The following is a 14,488-nucleotide window of genomic DNA, read 5'->3' on the forward strand; positions in this document are numbered from 1 at the left end:
CATCAAAATGAAAGATGTGGTCGAATTAAGAACTTTGAAAATTTTTATTTAAAAATCTGTTGGATTTTAAAAGAAGGTATAGTCGGTCAGGTTGGAGACCCAATGGAGATGGGTCTTGAGAGTAGTCGCCAGGCCTTCTGCATTATCAACGGAAAAAAAAAACAGAACACAAAATGCGACGCATTTATTCAGAGCGCCAGGGACGATGTAAAGTGGGTCCATTGTCTCGAAAACCCATGGCGAAGGTGTTTCTGGATGCCGGATGTGGAATGAAGGGAGAATGGAGCCAGAGAGATATAGTGAGAGGCATTTGGAATTGCTTACGAGGGCCAACACTCTCGACTGTGTTTTGCAGGGAATAGTTTGAAACAATGTGGTTGTGTTTATCGATCATGGGGGTGGAGTAGATAGGACGAATCATGGCCTGACTCTGATGCCTCTGTATTTTGTCACTATCTCGTTTTCCGTTTTTCGGCCTGTAAAAATGTAGGAAAAATTGTACCTCCGTGACATTAATGAATTCGCGAATTTTAACTAGAGAAATTCATGAGAGAACGGACGAGGAAAGAGACGAAGAGACATTTTTTTATTTATCTTTTTGTGGGGGTCATTTAAAATTCAAATTTTAGGAATTTGGGCTTCTATTTCTGATACGTCTGATCAATAATGTATTTTCCACTTTTACAAGGAACATTTGTGGACTGTGAATGGAACTCAATTTTTTGCTCGCTGGCTCGTGAAGTTTCGAGTTAAATTTTGAGGGGATTTTACCGTAGTCTGATCGATGGAGTGGCTTTTCTACTTGAGCTAGGCCGATTTGAGTAATTGATTTACATTTTGTCGAGCCGAGGCACTCGTTTCAGTGGGTATAAGAGGCTTTTGCGAAGTGGCACTTCTCGATTCTCATCACCCGTTCATTTCACTTTGTATCTATCTGGAAATTCAATTATGAATTTTTCCATTCGGGAGGTATCGATTCTATCAACAGCGATGATGGATTGGATGTTCAGAGTTGGGAATAATTGAATGGGAGCATTTAGAATATCTATAAACAAACGGTTATTGGATGTAATGATTGATTATGATCAATTGACCAAATACTCACCTATTTGGACTGTGATGGAGTGATGGAACGAGGCAATTTCGTTTTCTTTGAAGGATTAGATTAATTTCAACCGGAACATTTTTATAGAGCTAATGGAGTACTACGAATAATATCGTTGGAAATATTTTTATAGTTTCTCCCATAGTTTTGAATCCTTCTTTAACAATAAATGGCCCTCAGGAATGCATACTCCAACAGATCGAGGCTCGCTACAGTTGTGAAATCACAATTTAATTGAAAAAAAAATGTGGAAATAATAATTTCTCTATTAGGAACATTAACGATGGATAATCGTCGTCATGACGTCATTGATGGGCCCCTGACTGCAGGAAGGCCATCAATAGTGTGGAAAGTGGGCTCGACGAAGTCCCAAGAGATCATCCGAATCGATACACCATTGGAAATTAATAGAAACGATTAGCCTAATACGGTTTTATTCAACCTACCATAGATAACGTCGCAATTATCTCGAATAATTAGAAGAAAAGGTGGGAAGGAGAGATGAAAAATTCATTTGTATTCGCTTAATTAATAATAATGATTAAATTAAAAATACCCTCGTTCTTTCAGACGACAAAAAACACGAGGCATGAAATCATTGCCACAATACTGCAAATTCTAATTAATAAATTTGAAATATTTGATCATAGGTTCATGTGCGTTTCAAAGCCAATCTCAATGCGATGTCGTTCATAATTAAATTGAATAAATAAACCAAATTAATTAATTCTTAACGAATAACTGAAACTTGCCGATGATCTAGGTGACGTAATTTCTTTTGTAAATAATCTTGTAATGATGAAACTAGTTCCATACTTAGAAATAATTGTTTAATTAATTGCTCAGTTGATTAATTAAACCTGTAATTTTCATGTAATTATCCGTCGAGCCAGACGCACTCGTTAGAAATAAAACGATAAAGGTATTGTAAAAAGAAGGGAAAAAAGCGATTCGGGAGATTAAAAAAAGTATTTAATTGAATACTCATACTATGAAATTAGAAATACGAATGAATTCTAAATAATTCCAATGATTATGAAGAAGCCAAATATTGCAGAGTGAGAATAAACTCTGGATAATGTGGGATTGAGTGAGGAAGACTTGAAAAGTGTCCGGGTGAATATTTAGTTTAATTAATTGATTGGTGGAGTGGTAGAACGTAATAAGTTGTAAATATAACTTTTGTTAATTAAGGGCAGAATTCTATTGCTAGGCATTTTTATTATCATATCAAATTGAAATTTGAATGTGCACAAGTCTTTTCAGAATCCAATTCAGTTGCTTATGAAAAAATAAATTCTCTTAAATTCATATCCTAAAGTCACTCAGTTTCGAATTTGTTCAGTGTTTTTTTACTAACGGAAAATATTAACCATAAACTTGTCAAGTTTTATCATTCCACGACTGAATTAATAAAAGGAAATTAATAAAGTTGAAAGGATCGTTCGAATTTAGAAATAAAAAAAAAATTGTCAAAATCCGATACACAACTAGTAATGAAAATGTGAGAAGCGTCCATGTCTAGGTGCCCTGAATCAATAGTTAATTGTCGATATAGGAAATAATTAAACGTTAATGTAAGAGTTATAACGTGCTCCAAGTACCTCGCGATAAGCCTGTGAGACAAAAGCCGATACTGTGGGTGGGTAGGTTTATATATAGATGTGAAAATGACTGGGAGAGATCGGATGGGGAATGGAGAGGGTTATATCTCAGCTAGAGGGGTGCCCTCTCAAATCAACCGGTTGCTCCTATACTTTTCTGAATGATACGCGAATTTAGTGGAGCCACATTTACAAAGTTCGTCCCTTCTGGTCTCTTCCACTCCGATTTTTTTACCTTCTTTTTCACTATTTTCCATGGTTTTTTGGGTCAAGTGTTTCATTGTCGTTATCACGTGGAAGAAGAAGAATAGAACGGCAGGCAGCAATTAAAAATTTTTCTCGAATTCCATTCGTTTTTAAAATGATCAATGATTTTAGAATTTAATGGGAAATTTTATTGAGAATATGGAGAATTATTTCCAAACTTCTTTAAAATATTGTCTGATTAATCTCTCCTTGTGCGAGATATTTTCAAATCGATATTAATAAATTTTATCGGAAGTCAGACGAAGCACACGACCCGACTCACACTGAATAATTCACACGACATTCCATTAAAAAGAATGAGTAATTTTTTTTTATAAACAAGGCGAGCTGCTGGCGGATTTCGTTCAATTATTATTAGCTGTACGGCAAAATCGCCACAAACGATTTACGATTATGTAGATATTTTTCTCTGTGTTGTGACTGTAGACGTGTGCAAAGGGATAAACCAAAAATTTTGCGTAATAGGAAAAAAAACTGAATATAAGATATTCAATGTAATTGAACAAAATTAAAACAATAAAATGGAATTCCACCCGCGTGCGAATGGATGATTGATGCGTTGTATGAAAGTACCGAGGAAACGAGAGCATGAAAATATTGATAAAACGAAATCCGATTTCAAGTGGGCGTTCAGTTTGTCGTATTCGGGGATATGAGAAGAATAAATAATGAATAATTTAACAAAGATAAACACGTAACGAGTCTTTCAATTTACTACCGTACTGCCAATATTTTCCGAAGCAATATGTCTAACTTTACTCGTACGAAATAAGACGTTCAGTTGTCGATGCAAGTTCTCGTGAATTCATTTCGTTTTTTGACTCTTCGAGGATTAAATTCTGTTTTGATGTTTCCAACGTGCGGAAATTTGCAAGAGCCGGGGAATAAATACACGGAATATTCTCGGTATTATTACAGAGAACATTCCACCAGTGATCGGCATAGAAAAAGTGGAAAACAATTTTTTCTATTAAAAAATCATTCGTACTTCACGGGTAAATGTTTTTAACTGTAAGTATCTTCTCGAGAAGACGTAGGAAGTGAAAAAAATCGGTAGGTTTAGTTAACATTTATCCATTTTGCGAATTATTAATAAAATTGAGTGGATTAACTGATACAGTTAATCGTACTTTCGTAGAAAAATCAATTCAATGAGTCCTGATTTGTCGGGCGGACATGTACGAGGCTCTGAATAATGGCAATAATTCTAGTCTTAGTCCTGGAAAATTTCTGGACTCTGGAATAGTATTTCCTGTACGCCCAAGAATTAATCAATCGTTTCTCATAATTTTCTACGAATCCACCATAAAATTGACGCGCACACAGAAATTTTCTGACGTCAACTGGAGATTTTTTTCGCGTTTTCTTGTAAAAATGAAGGAACTAATAATAAAATTTTCCGCGCTGATTTAGAACGATAATTCGTGTGAAATGAAATGAAGCTACAAGAACGAAAATTTTCGAATCCCCTAAATTTAAGACATTTGAAGGGAATCGTCGAGGGACATAAATCAATTGATATCCGACTTTTTCTCACCTCAAAACTCTAGGGACGATGTTTCTTCTTCTTTTATTTTTTGCCACATCCTGTACTTGTCTTGTGGTCGTGGGGAAGGTATTTGAACGTCGGATTCCAGATAACTCACCACTGAGCTGAAGATAGACGACGTTATCTGCAGATATAGGAGAAGAAAAGAAATTCTGATATTCTCAACTCGGAACTTTTTTTCTTGATTTTTGTACTAATTGGGCAATTGGGATTTCCGCAGGGCATAACTCATTAGTGTTACGACTTCATCTATGAGTTATATAATTTCTCAGGGGAAACATCCCCATAGAGCCAAAGACAATTTTTGATAATTACCTTAACTTTCTATAAAAGTGCGTCACGAGTTTGATGAGACGATCATTCGTACATTTTTATAAAACGATAGGGTACTTTGCAAGAAAAAATTTCGTTTATAATTTAGCCCCAACCCAGAGTGAAATTCTATAATTTTTTCCTCGAGACGATATCATCTGGTCATTTAACGCGTCGCAGGATAAATCGACCCAATAAATGTGAAGACTATTGCTGTCAAGTCATAGTTATTCGTCATTAGTGGCGGTCTAACGAAATTATTATTATATTTTCCAAATTGCCCATTGAAAGCGGTGGTGAAGGTGAGGCACGCATTCGACCACAATTACTGATATCCCTCTGAATTACTGATCATTAAAGTGAACGTCATGGGCAGACTATCAGCGTGATGGATAACTTCGTACCCCACAGGGACGTGATCTCATTAAGGAAACATTTCTACTCGTGCTGAATCCTTGAAGTAAGGACTTGCAAGGATCCGGCTTTTAGTTAAAGTTTCATTGATAATTCGATTCTGCCCAGTGGAACATGCTATTTTTATTTACCATTGTTACCACGTTGTTGGTTAATGAGGGACTGGGGGAGGAGAATGGATTGATAGATCGATTTCGTGAGCAATCAATGATGGAAAGTTCTTTGAATTAATATTTGATGTCTTTAATCCGGAAAAAATAGTTCTGCAGCGAAGGAGTGGGCAAAGAGGGCAAATTTCTTGCCAATTATTTTCTGACTGATGCCAAGAAGCAATTGATTTACCGAATATAAAACAAAAATCATCGGTTTCTGGTGTTTTTATCTTTTTTTTATGTCACGACTGGATCAATCATTCATACAATACCTATGAGTAATATCAGAGTGATTTTCGCTCAGTAAATTTCCCTATATTTATTTCACTAAAAAAAGGAGACAAAAAATAATTATCGAGTAATTAATTAAATAAAAGTTCTTTAAATATCGGGATATCTTTCGCTCGCCTGACTCGAGGAAAAATTCTAAAATAGGATCTAACTTAATGGGAGCGGGATAGACAAGCGTTAGCTACAAAAATAAAACAATTGATTGAACCACTGAGCGAACATAATGTCAATAGACCGAGAGTAATTTAATCGGGGTATTTTTTCTCTTCTCCTTGCGTTTATAAATTCCTACCTCCTGTAGGCACACCAACCCTAAACGCCACTAGACGAAAATCCTTGCCCGGGACATTTTCATTTTGCAGGAACAAATCTCTTAACAGTTAATTCCCTTTTCTACCTATCTAAATGGACAAAATGGTTGTATCCAATTCCCATGGATAAATAAAACTTTGATAATGGTAATTACACTTGAGAGTCGTGGGAATAATGCTAACGGTTATCTCGGTGAAAGTGGGATGAGTGAATATCAGAGTAAATGATGGTGAACATTTTATGCTATATCACGAGTGCAATTGCAATGTAACAAAACATTGAAATTTATCATTTTAATTTTGATGAAACAAAGGATTAAAAAATGCATTTGGATTAAATGAATTTCCATTTTCCAGACGTGATCGTCTCCACAGTTAATTGGCCACTCTGTGTCATCTTTAAAAGAATGAAATGCCAAATATAATCTAAAATTAATACACTTTCTGATAAATTTCTAGAACATTTTTTACACTGCAGTTGACTCGTCCCGCGATGAAAAAACTCTCCCAATTGATACGCCAGTTGAAATTGTTAATATTCAATTAGTCCGCGATGTCAGAGAGTGACAAAGAGAGAGGAAGAGAGAGTGATTATCCGACGACCTCAATTCTATTTTCCGCAGTTAATAATCGATAGGTGACCCTGTAGATAATTCAGCTGAAGAATTATTTTAGAATTCTATCTGCAAAATAAATAAAATTAAAAGCCACTCTATTCATTCGTCAAATTTTTTAAACGAAATGTATTTTTAGGAAGTAGAAAGTCCGTAATTCGATAAAAATTGAATGTATAAATAATCAGGATACTTGAAGATAAAAGGCGCAAAAAAAATTACTACTAATGGCGGATATAAGACGTTTCCAACTCGAGAATGAAGCGATAACGAGAGACTAACGAGTGTGATGTTTGCTGAGAGAGAAGGAAATTCTATCAATCGTTGAAATGTATAAAACTGTTTTATTAATTTATTTTTTTCTCTGAATGAGCGTGAATGAATCTTCGATCGTGGATCGATCACAAATTGAAGGATTGGTGACAGGTGGTATGTGGGTGGGGCTCGGACACGAGACACATTGCAAATGGAACCACTTTAATTATTAACAAGAATATATTTATTATTATTATAATGCGAAATCGATAAAGAGAAAGGATATATGAAAAATAAAGTACTGTCTTTATTCACGTTTTTATGTTGCTTGAATTTTGATGATAAATTCGCAGCTCCAATTACCCTGTTTCCTTGGTCCATTTCACAGGAATATTGGGAGCAAATAGCCTGGGGGATTATCAATTCCATTCTGAAGTGACGACAAAAAAGGTAAGTCATGATTTTATTAAGATCTTTTCAGAAATATCTGTGGACGGAGTTGACTCAGCAATCATTACTTTATTCATTTGTTTATTCAAGTGAAGATAAAAATGAAATCCACAGGAGATTCAAACATAAACCAAGCATGAATAAATAATTAAAGGAACTCCTTTATAACCCTGCAAAATTTTAAGAATAGCGAATATTATTGTTAACGTAAATGCTCTTCAGTCCAATGTAAAGTGGAAAAAGTAGTTCAGACATCTCGTTTGCAGCTAACGATAATTTCTACAAAATAGATTTACGCTGAATTCAATTCTATGGTTAAAAAAATTGCATAAGTGATATGACTATTTACTAAACATCAAGCACAAGGTAAGGATAAATTTATAATATTCCATTCACAATGACTATTTTTTAATAACTCGTAAAATTAACAGGTGAATGCACAGAAATGCTTAAAACTCATTTCCCTTATAATCAGAATAATGTTTCATTTAAAATGTCGACGTTGATAATTTCACTTTAGTGACAAGTGGATCTTGAAAAATATTAGAGAAAAGTGCTCCAATAAACGATGTTGAGAATAAAGAAGGAAAAGGGAAAGAGGAATCTTGAGAGTTTGTCGATGTAGATTGCCGTTGCTCGGCCCTGACAGCAGGTATCGTATTGCACAGTGAGTGGTCGCATTGGACTTCTATTTCGTGATTCCGGTCTCATCGGTGTCTGTGAACAAATTCATGTTCAAATCAAGTACGGTATAATGTTTGTTGGTACGTGGAAAGTTAGTTTAGTTTGAAGGCGTCGGCCAGGTACCTTAAATTCGTCAATGGACTCTCTGATGTCCTCGTCCGAGTACCCCTTCATTGCTTTAGTTGCTACTGGACCCATGTAATTATTGACCACAGCAAATTCCATTAGTGAGAGGAAGACAAATACACTGCACGATGACATCCAAACGTCGATTGCTTTGACATACGATACTGGTGGCAGAGATTGTTGGGATTGTGTGTTCTGAGTGGCTGAAAGGTATTTCATTAAATTACAAAAACATTTCTTGTTGTGAATTGATTGATCATTCTTTGGAGTATTTCTCCTTTGTTGACAATATGTGGACATTAAAAAAGATTTAATAGGAAATAATCTGGAGGAAAATTTCTCAAATTTGAATTACCTTGGAAAATAAATATCAAGACAAGACATTTCGCATTTATGTATAAAATATCAACTGGCAAATTGTCATGAGGGTAAAAATTAATTTGATTACCAACAATGTGCATGTGAAATAAACTTATGATTGACAATAACGCAAAGCAGCTTAAAAATAATAATACGTTGGAGATCAATGACAATTGTAGAAACTAAGAGGCTCTCCACAATTGAAATAACTATAAGCTCTGTCATCCCATTATATTAAAAGTAAAAAAATATACTTTACCAAGTGTCAATAATGATGTAACACCGAGGGTGACACGTGCAGGAATCGCTTCTGGTTTTATCCAAAATGCAATCCACGACATGACGACGATTAGGGCTGATGGTATGTACGTGTGGAAGAGATGATAGCCGAGTCTACGTCTGAGATTGAAGACAATTTGTATGCACGTAAAATTGCCAGTTGAGTACTCGATTGTGCAGTCTGTCGTGTAGTTATTGGATATGTCGAGCTGGGGTAACTCGATCTCGGGATTCACCACGAGGGGGTCTGTCATGTTCCAGATGAAGACGAGGTCTTGAGTCGTGTGAGAAACTTTAACAGAAGAAGTTCCACCGTTAAGTCGATATTAAAGTAGTCAAATAAGGGGCATTCAAATAAGGGGCAATTGGTTCTCAAGTTCAATTTTTGTAACTAATAATTAATGTGTTTATGAGCTGAATAATTATTTGGCAGAATGATAAAAAACTTTGGCGTAGGATAGCACATCTTTCGAGATAAAATTTGAGGGATCTTTATCACTGATAAAACTCGTTGTAATGCTTCCTGTTTGATCGCCTTCTTTGCTGTTGGAAATCACAAAAAAGACGGAGTGAAGGAATGATAAATCGTGACTCCGGGAGGAGAACACAATGTTACAGCTGGAGAATATTAATGACAACAAAAAAGGAGAGAATGCCATTGGTGAGTGTGGTCCACTAGTGGCGATATTCATCGTACTGGAGGTTTATTGATGATCTCATCGGCCCTCCAAGACTAATCACCAAAAAAAGTCTTAATCCCTTCCCGTAAAGAATGAGATAGTGTAGTAGAGATGTAAAAACGGAAAGTCGAATTAAAAATACCAATGGTTCATGATACAACACCGAGAATAAAAATTTCACCCAAGGAAGACAAGTATGCATTAACAATTGTTATCAGATCCTAATCAAGTTCTAATTTTTGTTATGAAATCATAAATTACTGTGAATTTTTATCTATTTGAAGTTCGGAATTGTCAGACAATATTTTTTCACACCACTGGCTTTCTATTACTCTCATTTACAATCTGTAAACTGAAGGTATTAATATTAATCAATATCAATATAATATGATAATTGCAGCTAATAAATTTCTGTCACAAAAGTTCTCTCAGTATAATTGATAAACGTTGATAACAATCTATATGAATCCCATAATTCAATGAGAGAATGCAATATGTCTCACAACTCCTCTTCTTTCCCGATCTTACACCACCAATTCATTATAAAACTCAACAATAGGATGAACTCACGGCTCTCGATCATCATGGAACAGTTCTGCGTATCATGTGGGTAAGACTCGAACTTCATGGCGCAGGATAAAACGAGGGTGAGTCTGAAAAAAAATGATGATGAAAAATAAAATCTTCAGTCTGTCACTGAAATTTTCTAGAACATTTTTTTCTACTCCACTCGATTACTCTCCATATTCCTCGCGTTGAAGACAAGGACTACAATGATGTGCTAGTGGGAGGAAAAACTTGTCTGGAGTGAAATAACGTCCATTAAATAAGCCGTTACAGAGTTTTCAGCCTAGAAATGTTTACGCCGCGCTCGTCTGACTATAACCGAACATTTCCACTCAAGTAGAACGAATACAGGCGACCGTCGCACTTTACGCATTTTATGGGAGGAGGGGGAGGGGGTTAAATGGCGGACAATTATTCTTACTTGGACATATAGAGTAAAGTCTTATCGTGATAGAGCCAGAGATAGTGATTTGGAATGGACATCTCGTGAAAGGTGACCTTCTTGGCGTTCTTGAAGAAACAGTCCGGCCTCCATATGTTGTGCAGCCAATCGACGTCGAGTATTCTGTACTCTTCGGACATATTTTCCGGCAATCTTAGCCTCGAGTCACGCCAGCTTTGAGCCAGGAATATGTCGGCTACGTAAGTCTGTCAGGAAAATAAAAATCATGAAAAGTTTCTGGCTAAAAAATCATGGAGAGAAAAATTAAGGAGAAAAATCAAGGTGCCGGGAGACGGGTGATGGCGTCATCTGGCTGAAGACAATGGAACTATCGAACAAATTCTCCCTCTGTGCTGAAGATTACTGAGCAAGCCGAATTTGAAAGCAAAAGGGATAAGATTATTCCTGTAGGTAAGACTAATTTTACTACATTATATATAATGGTCTCCCTGAAGCCCTACATCGAGGCACCTTTTTTATAGTCCCCACAATTCTCTACAAAAAAGGTCTTCACATTTTGTCAGAGCAATGATATCTCATAGTTCTTATGCGGAAACAATTCAAAATGTATAATCAACAATAAACAATCCCTCACCATTGATTCTTCGTTTATAGAGTCGATACTGAGCACAGTGACATGGAAGTAAACAACAGTCGGTTGTCCAGCGAATTTCGGAGGCCTGTGCTTATCATAGGCCTTTGGATTGAATGGTAAAATGTCCCTTAATGATAATGATGACTCTTTCCTGCCGTACTCCTCAACCTCCAATCCCCTGGGATTGTGGTTAAGCACAAAAACAGAAGAGAAAAAAAAGGAGAGAAATCGTTTTTCATAGATATCCTGGTAGACTTTGGATAGCGAGGATTTTGTACCGACTGCCGGTCATGATAATTTCATCACTATTCATTTTATCGACCTACGGCAGATGTTTCTCATCGGCTGATTGACAGCATCTAGTGTTTCTCAGCTGTCGATGTCCATTATGATAATGATAAAATTGATGTCTTCTTGGGTTAAATGAAAACGTATAATTTAACAAACTGACATATCGCACAAACTGAATAAATAAATCTGTCATATTTGAATCAAATCATAGTGGGATATCATCGAAGCCTTAGAAAGTCTCGCTTGGAAATACCCTTGAGTCTATGATACTGGTTTTACCGTAATGCAGTTGGGTAATAACGAAATGCATTGATGCAAATATTTTTTTTTTATGAATAATTTAATTTAGCTAAATCAGTTGAGCGATGGAGTAATAAATCTCAGAGTTGCAAATTTTATTTTTTTGCGTGTTTGTTTGAGGATTTATGTAGTGGGTTGTTTCTTTCTTTCTTGAAACTCCAAATTACCTTTCAATCTTGGGAAAAAATCGGTATCCGCGTTTTGTTGCGGATAGTCGAATCGTGCGAGACGATAGGCTATCGACTTTAATATGCCACCCTTCGACCTCTGTTGAAAGTACCGGTTCGCATATTTTCTCGCTGAAAACTCGAACAGTGAACAGAGAGTACTGAACGGGGACAAGGAGGGCAGCTTTTCAAATTTAATTGATCGATTATCAGTTATTAATATTTGTAAGATTGCGTCATCCATCAGAATAATCGAAATAATGAATTAATTTAATGTCATTTATCAAAGTAGTCAATAAATCGGTATTTTTCAAAGGGGTGTCGGCCCGCACTGAACAGACATATCAAGTTTTCGTGCATTTGTTGACTCAAAATTGATACCAATTATATAAATGTCGAGTCTATTTAAACAGATTCATTGAAAAATATCGAAGTAAAATCACGTGGTAGATTTTGAATTCTGAATAATCGATAATCGATCATTGCTAAAATTTCATGAAATTTATTGTTTCCAATATACTCACGAAAAGTGAAGGGACGCCATATCGATGAGGGCACATAGACAGTAGACTACCATCAACGAATATTTCGTCATACCTAATGAATAAACCGAAAACAAAAAGAGAAAGGGAGAGAGAGAGAAAAATGTAAACGATAAAAAAGAGGTTTTAACTCGAACCTCCGATGACACAAAAATGCAGGGAATATTACTCACCCCAATTGGCTTTTCCAGTCGTCGACTTCGGGGTTAGTCGATGCAACAGAGTGGAGCTTCTATCACGAGAATTTCACCATATGTCTAGGCAACTTAATCCATGTAAATGCGTCAAGGAGGTAATACATTCAGTGGAGGGTGTTTCCAAGTGCCTGGATCTGAGGCTTCCGTGATCGATAAATTGAAGTGATCTTGGTCCTCACTGGGTGATCCCCACCACGGCAGAATGGATGATGATAACGACGGGCAATCCACGTCCCGTTCATCTGGGCTCAATTTCCTCCTCACCCACAACTCCACTTTATCCCTTGCTCCAATTCGCCGAAAAACCCTTTTCCACCGAGTAATCGTTCTTCACTTTTCAATACCGGACGATTCTCGGTGACTTCGAGACGGCAATTGTCTCAACGTCCTTGACGCTATCACTTGATTACTTTTCCATGTTAAACAATTCATTTAATTCTAGAGCAAAGTGGTGAATTTGTCCTGAGGAATTCCAGTATTTTGGATTATTAGACAGTTATCTCGAGATTCGTGGAAAGGATCAGAATAATTTGAAAGAAATCTTCGATGACTCCAGAGTGATTTTAGGTACTAATTGGGATTTTAAAAAATTAATGAGAGCCCCTTCATACGATATTTCATGATATACACTATCCACTGCTTTGCAAAATATCAGCAAAATAATCCTTCCATATTTCTCAAATTGATTTCAATTGATTTGCTTCTTCACCACTGCACTGCAGAATTTACTTATGAAATACGAATGCACAAAATAATCCCAACGTTGTGTCAACGTCATTGAGCAATTGATTAATCCATAGAAGAATCTCAAACAACTTAAGATAAAATAATAAAGTCTCGCATCTCTCAAATTGAGACTTGAAATTTGTTATTTGTACCACCTCTCATCCACCAGCCATAACTCAACATCGACTTGACTCTGTCTCCTCAACAGCCCACCTATCAGTGCCCATGGTCGACTACACTAACCCAATTTGTCTATCGACTAACTGATTAAAGCCTCGTCTTCTATTTCACTCACTCACTGTTCTCGTTCAGTCCCTCATTCCTCCACCTCCCGCTCAATCCCACTCCCTCATTCCTCCACCAGAGTGTTACGTCGTGGTGTTTAGACAAGAGAGCGAGATAAAAATAAAAAAAAAATAATGTTGGAAAAAAAAGAACCCTAGAATGAGAGGAGACGATGGGTTTCGCGTGTCAAGCCACGTTGGTACAAAATCGCATCGGAGTTTTATAAATGTAGGCTAGTAGTTGTGTTTGTCTAACACCTCTTGTTAGTCCCCTTTAATGAGATTTCGTCACACAACGAAGGGATAGGGAAAGCCCAGCTGGGCTCTCTCATTTTCCAAGAGAGAGAAATTGATTTAATATTCATGAGAGAGAGGAGAAAAAAAATTACCATTCTGGCGACAAAGGAGGACCATTATTTCCCATCATTTATTTATTTTTTTTTTCAATGAGAACAGGGGAGAGGTGGAAAAAATTGTTTTGCGAGTAATAGACCTCCGGACTATTTTTAAAGAGATAATATCCTCGGTTGGATAATCCAATACTTTGCGGTAGTCTTCTTCTCGTCTCTTTCTACTTCCTTTTGGTTGACTGGCCAACGGTGGAAAGAATGGGTCTCACTGGGTCACGGGGATGGGCATTGATTTTCTTTGGTGATGGCGAGACTCGTGTAATTATTGGAGCATTTTTCACAGCATTAATGAACACTGCAGGTGAGAGGGAAGTTCAATTGGTTTTTCAATTACTTTGTATACATATTTTTCAAAAAAATCGACGCCAGAGATACGTGATATACTATAGCGCTTAGAAAACCATTTTTGGAATATTTAATAAATATCGTGTGTACGTGATCCTAATGACCTTAATTATTAACTGAGAAGTATCTTCTTGTTGCTCATTATTTAAGAAAAGGGGTGGATCAATCA

At 36.4% G+C, this 14,488-nt stretch overlaps 2 protein-coding genes across 6 annotated transcripts in view; one reads left to right on the forward strand and one right to left on the reverse strand.

Annotated features, from left to right (window-relative positions):
* The window catches only part of LOC135172146 (potassium voltage-gated channel protein Shal), a 76,631-nt gene extending 69,439 nt beyond the window's left edge, over positions 1-7,192 (forward strand). For all 4 annotated transcript variants that reach the window (XM_064138455.1, XM_064138446.1, XM_064138445.1 and 1 more), the window contains one exon: positions 1,378-7,192. The gene's annotated coding sequence lies outside the window, so the exon portion shown is untranslated. The remainder of the gene's footprint in view (positions 1-1,377) is intronic.
* A 183-nt stretch (positions 7,193-7,375) lies between these two features.
* On the reverse strand, positions 7,376-13,993 carry LOC135172199 (glycine receptor subunit alpha-2). 2 transcript variants are annotated; one of them, XM_064138456.1, is made up of 9 exons: positions 12,531-13,993; positions 12,340-12,412; positions 11,816-11,947; positions 11,058-11,235; positions 10,442-10,668; positions 10,024-10,106; positions 8,754-9,065; positions 8,132-8,337; positions 7,376-8,041 (listed from the first exon to the last, which is right to left on the reverse strand). In XM_064138456.1, the coding sequence occupies exons 2-9, from the start codon at positions 12,408-12,410 to the stop codon at positions 7,868-7,870; spliced, it is 1,383 nt and encodes a 460-aa protein (XP_063994526.1). In that variant the 5' UTR covers positions 12,411-12,412; positions 12,531-13,993; the 3' UTR covers positions 7,376-7,867. The 2 variants fall into 2 exon arrangements, with proteins under 2 accessions (XP_063994526.1, XP_063994527.1); XM_064138457.1 differs by lacking the exon at positions 11,816-11,947 and having other exon boundaries at positions 12,531-13,985.
* Between the last annotated feature and the right edge of the window lie 495 nt (positions 13,994-14,488).

Source organism: Diachasmimorpha longicaudata, chromosome 2 (assembly GCF_034640455.1).
Source record: "Diachasmimorpha longicaudata isolate KC_UGA_2023 chromosome 2, iyDiaLong2, whole genome shotgun sequence".
NCBI classification, from domain to species: domain Eukaryota; kingdom Metazoa; phylum Arthropoda; class Insecta; order Hymenoptera; family Braconidae; genus Diachasmimorpha; species Diachasmimorpha longicaudata.